A 13,626-nucleotide genomic window follows, 5' to 3' on the forward strand; every position below is an offset into this window, starting at 1 on the left:
CAAAATTGCCGGAGAATGTCGACGGCCAAAGAACAAACAGAACAAAAAAAAAAAACGCACCATATATGCGAAGATTCGGAATGTGAGATTAGGTGGCCAGCAAGCATGGTCCGATGGACTAATCAGTTAGCGCTCCTGGTCGCTCGCCGCTCTACATGTGCTGCGTCGCTTGCGTAGTCACACATGCCGCTCTATCGGGAATTAACGGTCCAAGGCGACACACGGGGCGCGTCGTGTTGGCTTTAGCGGGCAGGTGGTAAGTGGAAGATTCGATCACCAACCACCACGACAAGCATTTAAAAGCAGCAGCAGCAGCAGAAACAAATGTGTAGTATGGCGCAACGTAACCGATGTGACCGGTAGTCATGGAAACCGGGTGGCCCATTTCCGTCCGTGAGGTGAAGTGCGTGTATATTTATTTTTATCTTTTTGAGGTCGTGCTCGGCGATGCATCGCGACCGCCGATGGAATGGCCGCCTGCTGTCATCGCATCAGTCTTTTCGAAAAGACGGGTGAACGGAAGATGCAGACGGAAGAGCACAGGCCAGCTAGAGTGGGATGTTGCGAGCTGTTTCCCGGAGTTACCAATGTAATTGTATAGTCACAATAGAACAATGAAAAAGTCCCAGCTAAATCGCCGGTACACGCACTACCCCCAAAAGTTAGGTAGTTAGAACCGGGGAGCTTATCCTTTATGTATGACTTCTGCTCTTTGAGGTCCCTTCGCACCATGGTGCTAAGGGGTAAGGGGACCCGCCGTACTGAAATGCTACGCTTTCGCTGGTGCCACGCTTTCGCTTCGCTTCAGTATGCTGGGAACGTTCTCGTCTGCGCTTTTCTATCAAATACCTATCAAGCACATGTTGGACTATTTCGAACACGCATTACGAAATAACGACAATAAAAAACGAACAAACAAACAGCGATAAAGATTCAATATGGACATGCTGCTGCCCATGGCTGTTGATCGAGAAACGAGCTGCCATGGTGCGTGGCGATGCTGCAAACGATTGCGACCATTCCGGGAGACAAAACAAAAAAAAAAGAAAAGAAACATGTTTCAGTATCTATGTACTAACCAAAAACCATTCCTTGTAGTTTATTGTGTTTTGCTGCGTTCAGAGCGTGAGGGAAGTTGTAGTTTGCTATAACGTACGGGGTTTGTAAAAATTGAAACCTGCTCCAATCGGGTCATATGAGGTCCATGGTGTCCTTAGCCTTGTTGATCAATTCTGCTAGTTTTACTTACTTGCGTATTTGTACGTGCACAAAACAAGAGCTCCGCATCCTTCGCATGTGTGTGTGCGTGTGTGGATGGCCGGGGAGGGAGCGGTAGCACACCTCCGAGCTCCGTCTAGCTCGAGATTCGATCCAATAATTAGCACCTTACTGCAAATAGGGTATAGGGTGCACTGCTAAACATCGAAGCTCTGGTACTCTCCACCCCTACCCCAAACCGCTAAGAATTCGCTCGTTAACAACAGCCTATCTCGAATCCATCGATCGATCTCCTGCTCGATAACCAACTTCAAACCGTGGTGGAGGCGGACGAGGGGGGGGGGGAGGGCGGGGGAGAGGCGTCGGTTGCGGAAGAGGTTGAGGAGTTTGGAAAAGGGTGGGGAGGTGGGGAGGGTTGGTTGGGGGCGGTCATTTTATTGAGTCTACCTTTCATTCGATTCACATTCAAAAATTCAACATATACATTTCGCCTCATCATCACCATCACCCTTTCTCTTTCCCTATGGGACAGAGAGCGAGTGGCCTATAACGGTGTAAACACTGCATCACATCTACATTTAGTGTACACCTATATCTATAGGTTTGTAGCTAATATGTATAATAATATCATTATTCACTTCCTATTCGTTACTGCCAATCCCCCTACGCACTCATAGCCCGTAAAGTGTGTGTGTGTGTGTGTGTGTGTGTGTGTTTCCTAAGTGGTATGTTCAAAGGGGTTCCAGTTCTTACGAGCTAGTAACAGGCTAAATAGTGCGGATACCCCTTTCTTTGCTCACCTTACTCAGTTCCAAGAATTTCCTGTAAAGAACAAAACTTCCTAAATGCTAGCTGCGGCTCGAGCCGGATGGCGCTAGAGGCGCCGGTCGGCTTGGCACCTGATTGTCTTGCGACATTACGATTGTCGGTGTGATAGTGGTAAAGGGTCGGTGGTATCGTGATGGAGGTCGGTGGGGGCATCGCACCACACCGCTGGTCATCATAGTGCAAACTGCCTCCCTCGCTAGCCTCGGTCGCCGAGGAGTCGCTCAGCAGGCGTGTCCGGGCAGCCGGCTCATCATCGTCGTCGGCAAGGATCTTGGTGATTGTGATCTTCGGCCGGATGCCGATGCCGATGGCCGATTGACCGTGTGCCGCCAGCAGCTCATGCTGCACGTGGGCGGCTAGGGTAGGTGCAATGCTCGGTGAAGGTGTAGCCAGCGCCGAACAACTACCGAACTTTATACGGTTCGCGCGTGAGATAGCGGCCGACGGATGGTGGTACTGGTTGGCCTCCGTGCAAGACACTTCCGAACGCGTCCCGCCATCGGCGAACGCGACCAGCAGCGGTTGCTGTTGTTGTTGCTGCTGCTGCTGCTGGGCTCCACTGAGCGAAGGGCGCCGTGAACCACAGGTCGACGGTGTTCGCGCCTGTATCTCGTAGTGTATCTCCATTTTCTGCTTCTGCTTGCGCCAGATATTGCGTAACGAGCGGCGTACGATCTTGCTCCGCACGCCGTACAGTATCGCGTTGATGGTGGGCGAGAGGAGCAGCAGAAAGAAGGCCAGATTGAGCAGGAGGGCGGGCGTTCGCCACGATCCACCCGTCACGAACGGTAGCACGCTGTTCCACAGGATGACGAAGTAGTACGGACAGTGGAACAGGATGGCCGAGCCGACCAGCTGGATCACGTTGGCCGCCGGGTTGTTCTGGTTGGTGCCCGGTTGCGTGCACGCCTTGCAGTCACCGGTGAGGCCGCCACCGGGGTCAGCCAATGCACCGGTGCCGCCCGGTCGCCTCGGTGCACCCGGCCCGACGGCCTCGCCCTGGACGAAGAACGGATTACGCTGGTGCGTGATGGTGAGCTGCGCCGACAGCGTCACCTCCAGGATAGCGGAGGCGATCCGATTTCGCTGGTATCGTGCAATCATCAGTACCTGCGGAAGGTCAAGGTTGAGGGCGAACATCAGAGACGACAACTTCACCATTGAACCGCGAACAATGAATATTCTATCCCAAATAGAACCCCAACAATTTATGCCGGTATTGATTTAGCGGACCAGATTCCGGCGCAGTGTCGCTCGATGCTAATTTGATTTGATTTACCAACCCCGCGCGCCAGGATACCAGGTATACCCAGGGCTGCCGTTACCTGCAAACCCCTGCGCACCTAGGACGACGATTTAACGATTTTGATTTGCTTTGGGGTAGGCTTAGGATTGGGCTTGCATATTCATTAGCGCACCGCCTGCAATTAATGAAACGACAGCTTGGCTGTTGCCTTAGGTGTGGGGCAATCCCTAGTGAGAGCAATCTCACCGTCCGCAATGTGTTACATATTAAATGTGTTAACACACACGCGCGCGCACACCATCTGATTAGAAAACGGAAATAGAGTGTTGCCGGAATACGAAGACGATGAGCTGAGCTTCGTGAGAGTTTATGTGTGTGTGTGTGTGTGTGTGTACGTGTGCTTGCGAGTGTTTGTGTGTGTTGTTATGTATTGTTAATCACCGTTGAAGGTATTCGTCTATCACTGTCTGAGTGGCTTACTAACTTAGAATGCTACTTTAGAGTAATCCAGTTCCAGCATCGAACCGGGAAAAGTTCGAAGCATGATCGAACCAAGGCACTTCAAACAAATGGTTAGTATTAGCGCTTTTTGAACACGCTGTCCTAAGAAACTTAAATAACTAATCCGAGCATAAGGTAGGCATACCGTGCAACGCTTACCTTCATATTGCATCCAAGGATAAGGATGATCGGTAGCAGGATAGTGAACAGCACGAAGCTTACACTATAGACGAGCGATTCGGTGGTCGGCGAGTTTGGTAGACAGAGCGCATAGTCATTGTCGAACTTGTACGCGGAGATACGGGCCGCCTGCGGTAGGCTAAATAGTGTTGACACTATCCAACCGGCACCAAGAGTTATAAGCACCTGCTGTTGGTTCCCGAAAATAGCGATTAGAGAAAATATTCTTTCGATTAAGCGGGTGGAAGCGAAAAGGCGATCCGTCCGCTCAGTAACGATCGGCAAGGCATACCTTTTTGGTGTTGATGTAAGTGCCATAATGCAGTGGTGTCGCGATGGCGAAGTAACGATCGAAGTTGAGCGCACAGAGTGTCCACAGGGCGATGGAATGGAGCGTGTTGAAGCAAAGCCCGAACAGCAGACAGGTCACGTCCATCGCTTCCAATCCAACCGGCAGCAGCTGCAGCAGGCTGATCGCATAGAAGATGCAGTAGCACAGGCACAACACCGTGTTAACGATTCCCAGATGCAGCAGCAGCACCTTGCTGGCAAAGGTTATCTGTAATTAGGGGTCGAAGATTTTTTTTTTTTGAGCTTGTAAATCAAACCGGACGACCGGGATGACACCGGGCGTGTGATTTTGGGGAAGTGTAGAAGGCATGTTGACAGGTCGCTGTCATAGTTAAGCTTATTGATTAAAACCGTGAAAGTTCTTCCCTTTAACGCTCCAGCTCCTTTAACGTTCCAGATTGCGTCTAGCAGATTTCTCAGTAACCCAATGAATCCCCTAAAAGAGCAATTGAATTGTAATTTACTCGGTTTACCATGCGGTTCAGAGAGAGGCCTTCGTTGACGATTATTTCCTCCCCTCACCATTAAGCGCACAAACGTTACCTAAACTAGGCATAGTATTCATTCGGAGCCGCCAGGCACACACTGTCGCATGTTGTCGGCCTAGCGTTTGTTTGTGCAACTGCTCATCATTAGCCTATTCCCGCGAGGTTTTGTTTGGTGGACAGTGTGTCAGTTGCTTGCTAACATGTCGTTTTGCTTATATTGAGCAGTGAATACAAAAAAAAAAAACCCAAAACTAACTAACTTTTGCTAGCCAGCTACTAAGGGTCAGTACAGTTTAGTTGGGTAGATACACAGCATGCCACGCACACTGTGCCATGTGGTTGCGGTGCCCAGAGCAGGTGCCGCTGGCTGGCAAAAAAAGGAGGCGCCCAGTCCCTCATCTGGGTTGAAAAAAGGAGGCGCCCAGTGCCCCGCAGGATGTGAGCCAAAGTGGCTACGTTCACAGCCGGAAGAGACTTCCGGCCCGGCGATTGACATTATTATCACTTCCAATCTATTGCACAATGTTGCAGTTGGTATGCCCGTTTTCTATGCTCCTGCTCCAAGCAACCAGATGGTGATGAAACAAAAAAAAAAAAAAGGCGTTCTGCAATGAATGCTCCGTCCGGTACGGACCGGCGGCTGCTGTTGGATGCTTGATGGATCTCATTGTAAATTAATTAGCGCGCAGCAGGTGCAGGTTTGGGGCAGCTTCACTAAGCGGAAATGAAAGCAATCTGGTTATTTGTCAGCAATTTGCTACTGACTTAGGCAGGGCGGCAGAGAGCGTGCGGCAAAGCGGGCTGCACACTGCTTCACATTAATCTATTAGTCATGGACCATGGGCTATGCTGGGTCAAATATAGAACGCCAGAATTAGAGAGCGTAATTTCAACCAGTACCAGAATGGAATCAATCGAGGCTCTTGCAAGGAACCGGCTGTACCAAAAACAAACGAAGTTTTATCACGTCAGTTCAAGTTAAATTAAGTTTCCTGCAGCAGTCACGAGCAGTCAGAGCAATCCGATGTACACCCAGGCCAGGACACCCAAGAAATCGAGTCAACCGGAGAGCCCATAATAAAATCAAATCCCTCCGGTCCGCAATACGTGCAACCAGTAAAGGGAAGCTCATGTTACCAGGGGATATACAAATTGTAAAGACGTATCCTTAGGTGTAATTGCGGCAGCCTCATCGATAATGCATCGCTACAGGAACGGGCACCGGTTGGCTGTGCCGAAAAGCCGATTGAAGAAGTTTTTTTGTTTTAAATTTTTAAAACAAGAGTTTACCTTCGTTAATTTACCTCGACATTCAGCGCTTGTGTTTTATTTTTTTATTTTTTTGGAACGGGGTTTGTGTTTCATCGTGTTCTTGCCTTTCTCTCTCGCTTTCTCTCTTTCTCTCTGTATCGGGTTCACATCAAAACTCACGGACGAACAAGCAGGGTACATAGAGAAAAAAACGGAGAGTGGAAAGGGTCGTACCGAAGGCGCCAGCCCCCGTTTCGTGACAAGACACCCGAGATGATCATTAAAATTTCACCATCAGGTGTATGAAATGCTTTCTTTGGTTTTGGTTTGAGGCCACCTCTATGGGGTTTGCCGTGGTCGTGATACCCGTGCCGGTGTCTTCTGGGTTGGTGGAACAGCTGCAACAGTGCCACTGGAGGGTGATGCGCAAAAATAGAAAACCGTATACTTTCAACCCACTCCATCCGTTCTCCATCCGATCTCCAGAAAAAGGAGCGCGAAAGTAAGACACAAATTGGATGGATTGATAGATAGATCGAACCCCTCCAACAACACCATCCCCCTTCCCGTACACCGCTTCAAAAGCAAAAGCGGGAAATGGAAATCATGTAGCAGAATGAAACGGAGGCAAACGATTTCCCACCAGTCTTGGCAGTTCAAACAACATAAACGAAGATGATTGAAACTTGATTTCTCTCGTTCCAGCCAGAGCATCGCACCCGTCTCGGCACATACAGTGTAGTGAAAACGCCCGTAGGAATTGACGGGGCGTCGTCTCTCATGTTTTGCAAAATGTTTTCCAAATGCCTTCTGTTAACATACGGCTCCAGAGAGTAGCGCAGAAGGGTCTGAAGCTGACATTTTGCAATGAGACAGACCATTCACCTGTAAAAATATATTCCGAAGCGATTCCTGTGTGCGTTTCCAACGTAAAAAAAAAACAAATTGGATTAGATGTCTTTCTTTTGCCAGTTCTGGTATAAGGACCCACTTGTTTGCTTGCTGCAGCGCATTTAATGGTACAGACAATTTTTTGTCTTAGGTGCAATTTTTACTCATGCGACCACGTCCATACGCGATCCATTGAATCGACACATACACCGACATGGTCAAAAGGATTCAAAGATGAGATTTGCCCGAAGCTATCCCGTGAGCCAGCTTGCACACTCACTCTCATCTAGTAAGCCGAAAGGGAGGTCTTTTTTCTGACCTACCTATTGCTAACACACGCACAACAGTTGGCATTCTAATGATCAAATCATATTGATGGGGAAGCGGGATCGAGCAACAACACTCTAGAGAATGATGACGGGATGAGAGGTTCTATTGTGGCCATGGTGGCGGCCTTAGGCAACCCGCTAGGGGATGTAGCTGATCCTACCCTTCTTTTGTATTTGCAGCACTTACCTGCTTCGTGAGTATTACTATCACGACAATGTAGGTGTTGACTATGAAGCCGACGAGTACGGCCACGAGAGCAAATATCTCCAGCTGGAATGGTACCATTTTGTGGAGCAGCAGTGGAGACTAAAGAACAGTCGTTGTAGTCTTCGTCGTTGTCGTCTTCGTCAGCTTTGTTGAGCAGTGGCTGTGGCTGTTGATGATGATGATGACGACGGCTGACGGTACAGTTCATGGCGTACTGGAAACAGAACACACGCTGGACTGCGGACTTCTTACGTCGGCGACGATACAGCCGTTGCTGCAGAGTAGATGAGTTAGCCGAATCCTCGGAATGTTGCCAGGATTGATGGTAAAAGCCAAACGGCCGCTGATATGACTGGAGTAGTCAACGATGCTGCTGAGTGTAGGCTGCTCCTCCCGGCAGATCGGGTCGCACATTTTTAAAACTACAGCGTTATGGGAATACTACTTTTTAAACAAATGATTCTAATTCCATTTGCCGGTGCGTCCCACTGGATTCTGTAGTGTGTATGATTGACGTATGTTTCGGTTGATAGTTGACAGTATTCGGTTGGCGATTATAGAGGGCTGCAGCCCGTGCGAACCAGCCCAAGGGAACCGTTGCGTTTTTCAATCTTCTTTGGCGTGCGAATATGTTTGCGTGAGCACCGCTAACCAAGTGTTTAAAAATGTGATCTCTGGTTGCTTAAATATGATATGCACACTATGCTTCTTCTGTTTACCGTTAATAACAATAATTCGCTAGATCTTTGCTTTTGCACTGATGTGTATCGATTGAGCGTGGGCCTAAGTCTTCTTGATCTCTATGGTTTGCTGTCTTGGTTGGCTCTCTTACTGTTGGCTTGCACGTTAAACTGGTACGCATTTTTCGTACTAGCAAACGTATCGATTCCTCAAAATTGATACTCCCGAAACATCGTCCTTTTAACAATATTATTTGATGATCGGCGTCGACTTGGAAGCACAGCGGCGTAAACGATCGAAACGTTAAGTTTTCCATAACAATGGTTTTTTTTATAAACTTAAGTTAGCTAACTTAAGATAACACCTATACATACCCAGTGAGATGTAGTGCTTTACGGATTATATGCATTTGCCCCTCATTTGGTTAGAGCAACATTATTGGGTGGCTATGAAAAGAGTCTCGACTATTGAGAACTCACTAATCCGTTGCCAGCGCTGTTTCCGCGGTCATTATGAATGCTGCATTCATAAGCCAGGCATTACATATGAAGATTTTTACATTTCTACCCTTACATCTTGATTGTAACATCTATTCCATCTACTTCAAAACCTGTGGCGCACGGACTTTTATTCTCTCTGTCTCTTTTTCTCTCTATCTCTCTCTCTCTCTCTCTCTCTCTCTCTCTCTCTCTCTCTCTCTCTCTGTCTCTCTTTCTTTCTTTTATTTGGCTACTACTGTTGCTTCCTCTAGCCGGGATTATTTCTTTGGATGGTTTTCCATGCTCATATTCGATGGCAAGTTCATTCCACTTACGGCTGCATATTAAATTCCCACGCCAAGCTGTTCCAATAGAGCCCCTGTTCATACAACGCAGCCTTTTTTAATCCTTCAACAGCCATTTCCTGCGAATACTTTTATCCTGTTCAGTTTTAGTTTTTTTAACCTATCACATTCCCTTTTCGCTCTCCCTGCTTGATTGCCTCCTCTTCTACTTCTAATACCACAATTTAATACAGGAACCATACACGCGTGCCACTAGAAATAAATATACAATATTCCTAACGCAAATGTAATTTTATGGTTTGTGTATCCTCCAAAACGGGATACTTATTAGTGGGAGGGTCTAGGGTGATTGGTAATTAACGTGGCATTTGACTTCTGGCAAGGCGATTCAGAATCATCGTTACCATCTGTTGAATTCCATCCGCATTGAGCGACCAACGAATAATTTATAAACTGTATCATGTCACATGAACGTCTAGTTAGCACGAAGTACGTAGAGAAAGATACCGAAGAGAGAGAAAATGCAAGAAGAGATAGAAGAGAAAATAAACATAAAATAAATTAAACCAAAAGGAGCAGTATTTTCGGCATCACGGCCTTCATGGTAATGCTTATTAAGCTCAAGAGATCAGTAGGTCATTTGCTCACCATAGTTGCACACGATTCCACTGAACGAGAACGGAAAAAGAAAACCTGGATCCACTTCGTAGCTATCGAAGATGACCGGTTAATGGTCGGTCAGGTGGGGGCTAGCCCTTGGGCCCAACGAATAGGATGCTACTGCTCCAAGCACACTGTCAATCTTACCCTTTTACGCCTAAGGTTTCGGTTTGATCAACTACAAACGACTGGCACTTTTTTCAATGGCGTATATTCCTACAGCAGGTTGATGGACGGTTCCCTGCCAACTGTATGGGGCAGCAACAAGGACCTCCGCCCGGCACGGATGTTGTATTTTTGAATATCACTCTGATTTCCTCTAATCAGACCATCCGATTATGTTGCTAGGATACTTAGAACAAGAAGCTAGCAACAAAGACTGGGGCTGAAACTTAAGCAGGCATGAGCTGTTTAACAGAAACAAGAAACAAAACAAAACGTGGATGGCAATAGACTAGTTCACAAACAACAACGTCGTTTTGAGAAGATGTTAGAACCAGTTCGCGGCCTAGACTAAACACCGTGCATGGTTCAAACAGTACTGGAGCTAATAGGACGCTAGTCGCCAACGCTTTACAGGTTTCGTTGTGTTAAGGATTGGAACAGGGATCCGAAGTACACGCGACGAATACGGTTCATGCTTCACAAATACAGCAATGCGGGGCATATGAAAGCTTCATGAATTGGTTCCCTTTTATCCTGCCGTTCCATACACTTTAGTCTTTTAAATATTGGCACATGCGCACTAGTCGCTTGCGGTGTCACTGAAGCATCTTGCGTAGTCTTCATTTGATTAACCCACAATTCTACCAACCATGTATGTACAATTGTTCTAGCTTATTGCATGCCTTGAAAGTGACCCTATTGAGTGGTGCAATAGCGCAACAGGTTTCGACGCAATTTAATAGCAACTACACATTACCTAGCTGATGCGAGAATTATTCAGTAGCAAACAGACACAATACGCAAAAAGGAATAAAAATAACATTAGTAAGGAGATGGTACATACAATTTCTCGGCTTATCTTGGCTAATATAATAGGAGCCATATTTTCAGTACGGTTGACTGATTACCGATTTTTCAAGCATTCATGATATAGAAAAAAAAATTATAATCATTACTACTTTGTCAGCACTTGTACTTAAATAATATATTCGATTCCTTCTCAAGATTGTCCAAATTGTCATCTTTTGTATAAAAATATTCAGTAAGTAAATCGAAAAAAAAATTAGATCAAAGATAACACATGTTAACATTTGGATAATTGCTCGTTTTAATCTATCTATGTCGGATACGTAGCACTATTTTCTCGTACCATTAATTTGTTAATATTTTAACTATACAAAACGCTCAGCCAATGCTACTACGCTAGGCATCGTCTGGGATTACTTTGTTTCCATCGTTCTCGCTCGATGACAGCCAAGCCTCGTTGTTCTCACCGTAGCAATATTTCTGTTCTGGATTACGATACTTGTTTTCGTTCTGCACTGACTTTGAATTGGTGCGACACTTCGTTAGACAAAGCTCAAACTGATCGACCACGGTTGCATATAATGCCACTTGCCGGCCGTTGGCTTTTGCTAACACCTCTTCCAAAATGGGACGCTACAATAGAAGCAGAACAGAAAATGTAAAAATCGGCCAGTACCTTACCGACAACTCAGCTTCACCCACGCCAACTAATATGCATTGCTTACCATGTCGGGATGCAAACAACACGCCACGCAGTACTCATACACAGCACAGCACCGATTGGGCAGGCAGGATGAGCAAGGATATAGTTTTCGTTTGCTTATGTCATTGCAGCAACCATTTTGTAGCAGTGCCGCTCGCGGACATACATATCCTCGATCGTCCACGATAAGCGTTTTGCCTTGCACCGAATTCCGACAACTGGAGGGTAGTTTTTCTTCTGTTTCGTTGGCTGAAGGCAGCGACGCCGGTTTCGTCCAAACAATCTCTTTGTGGCGCAGCAGCTGGCTTTGCAGGAAGTCCCCATGCAGATTCAGGTTATTATTCTGCAAACGAACCGAGGAACAAACATGAACAGTTGAACCTATTCTCTTCTCAAATACTCTAAGCTCAATATTACCTTTCGAATCAGATGGATCATGCAGTAGGATAAGGACAAGATAAATATTATCGCCAGCACCCACCTCCTTCGGACGAATTTTGCCAATATAGCATAGCACATTTTGTCTCACATTACGACGTCTCACATTTGTCTACGTTCGGAGCACCTCGATATGTAGGAAGGATGCATTATTCGATAAAAATGTGTTCAACAAAACGCGAGTCCATGAATCGTCCGCAATCGAATGAAAAGTGCGTAAACATGTTTGTTTTTTTGTTTCATCAAACGTGTATGAAATAACCAGGAGAAGTCATAGTTTTGTTTTTCGCTGTCGTATTGGATTTTATTTTTGACAGTTATGGTTACAGGTTATTTACCAAGAAGGCACCGTGCGTTTGTTGATACGAAGAAATTTCGTAAAAATACAATGTAGGACAATGAGAAGACTATTGGAACTTGATAAACTGGAATTTTCGTTTCCCGTTTCGTACTTGTCAAAGAAAAAACTGCATCCTCGATGTAAACAAACACATTACCTATGACTGTCAACATTTTTCCGTCATATTTTAGAAAGGCACCATGTTTTGTTAGACGTGACTTGACCTGATTGTTACTTGGTTGGGAAACTTTGTTTTGCAATCGAGAATTACAAAGTTTCAGAGCAAACTATCTTGGCATTTCTCACAATCAATTACAAACAAATCATGAGCGATACCAAAATCACAGATTTCACGCTGATGGAGCGTTTGGGCAAGGGCACATACGCTGTTGTGTACCGTGCCATCAAGAAGGTATGTAGAAAGAGTTTCCAAAACTACTAAATAATTCAAGTATAGTGTTTCTTTCCTTGTTACAGACAACCAAAGAGGTATTTGCTGTCAAAATTATGGAAAAACACAAATTATCGCCCTCCGCAATCGATAATGTTGTCTCTGAAATCGGCCTGCTGAAAAGACTGAAACATCCTCACATTGTGGAAATGAGAGATTTCCTATGGGATCAATCCAATGTCTACATTGTCATGGAGTATTGCAACGCGGGAAATTTGTCGTCGTACATCAAAGCAAACAAAACTCTCCCAGAAAGTACGTGTAAAACGTTTTTACAGCAGCTGGCCGTAGCGTTGCGCTACATGCGAGCACACGACGTGAGTCACCTTGATTTAAAGCCTGCAAACCTATTGCTACATAAAACAGCTAACAAATACGTGTTGAAAGTAGCAGACTTTGGATTCGCTCAACGCTTAAAGCTAAACCAGGAAAACACCGCGGTGAAGGGATCGCCTTTATACATGGCACCTGAAATATTAATAAGTAAGTCCTATGGCCCTGCTGCAGACCTGTGGAGCGTAGGTGTTATTCTCTATGAATGCCTGTTTGGGAAACCACCTTATAGCTCAGCGTCTGTGCAGGAACTTGCGGGCCGCATCCAGGATAACAGTCCAATTAGTATCCCGCAGAAACCTACTATATCGGCAGATTGCAGAAAATTGCTCCGTCACCTCCTGCAGCGAAACCCAAACGAGCGGATAACATTTGAACAGTTTTTCGAAGACGCATTTTTGAACTTGAAATGTGTACCAAACGATGAGAATTTAGAAAAAGCGATACAGCTGATTAAACATGCGATTAAAATGGATGAAGAGCACAACATAAGCGCAGCTTATCGCTTGTATTGTCAAGCATTGCAGTATTTCGTTCCAATTACGCTAGCTGAGACTGATCAAGCAAAGAAGCGAATCCTGCGCCAGCGTGTCCAAACGTATTTGAATAGGGCAGAAGCTCTTAAGAATATTGTACATGCAAAAAGTGCCTCTTCTCCCTCTAGTTCCAGCAATGCAATAAGGAGCGCTGTGCATAAGGATACAGTATTCGAACCGTCGACTGGCCGAAAGATGAGTGAACCAACCAACGCGGAAACCGACGAGCCCGAGCGG

At 46.1% G+C, this 13,626-nt stretch overlaps 3 protein-coding genes across 4 annotated transcripts; 1 reads left to right on the top strand and 2 right to left on the bottom strand.

Annotated features, from left to right (window-relative positions):
* Positions 1 to 1,633: 1,633 nt before the first annotated feature.
* On the bottom strand, positions 1,634 to 10,468 carry LOC125956568 (trace amine-associated receptor 4-like). 2 transcript variants are annotated; one of them, XM_049688597.1, is made up of 5 exons: positions 9,605 to 10,468; positions 7,471 to 9,431; positions 4,266 to 4,532; positions 3,953 to 4,159; positions 1,634 to 3,156 (listed from the first exon to the last, which is right to left on the bottom strand). In XM_049688597.1, exons 2-5 carry the CDS (start codon positions 7,567 to 7,569, stop codon positions 2,020 to 2,022), a joined length of 1,710 nt encoding a protein of 569 aa, XP_049544554.1. In that variant the 5' UTR covers positions 7,570 to 9,431; positions 9,605 to 10,468; the 3' UTR covers positions 1,634 to 2,019. The 2 variants fall into 2 exon arrangements, with proteins under 2 accessions (XP_049544554.1, XP_049544544.1); XM_049688587.1 differs by having other exon boundaries at positions 3,953 to 4,162.
* Positions 10,469 to 10,794: 326 nt separating this feature from the next.
* On the bottom strand, positions 10,795 to 11,960 carry LOC125956577 (SREBP regulating gene protein). Its single transcript, XM_049688607.1, has 3 exons — positions 11,709 to 11,960; positions 11,314 to 11,634; positions 10,795 to 11,221 (listed from the first exon to the last, which is right to left on the bottom strand). Exons 1-3 carry the CDS (start codon positions 11,808 to 11,810, stop codon positions 10,985 to 10,987), a joined length of 660 nt encoding a protein of 219 aa, XP_049544564.1. The 5' UTR covers positions 11,811 to 11,960; the 3' UTR covers positions 10,795 to 10,984.
* A 201-nt stretch (positions 11,961 to 12,161) lies between these two features.
* LOC125953329 (serine/threonine-protein kinase ULK3) lies at positions 12,162 to 13,222 on the top strand. Its single transcript, XM_049682855.1, has 3 exons — positions 12,162 to 12,481; positions 12,547 to 13,003; positions 13,086 to 13,222. Exons 1-3 carry the CDS (start codon positions 12,395 to 12,397, stop codon positions 13,220 to 13,222), a joined length of 681 nt encoding a protein of 226 aa, XP_049538812.1. The 5' UTR covers positions 12,162 to 12,394.
* The last annotated feature ends 404 nt before the right edge of the window (positions 13,223 to 13,626 follow it).

The sequence above is a fragment of the Anopheles darlingi genome, chromosome X (genome assembly GCF_943734745.1).
Source record: "Anopheles darlingi chromosome X, idAnoDarlMG_H_01, whole genome shotgun sequence".
Classification (NCBI taxonomy): domain Eukaryota; kingdom Metazoa; phylum Arthropoda; class Insecta; order Diptera; family Culicidae; genus Anopheles; species Anopheles darlingi.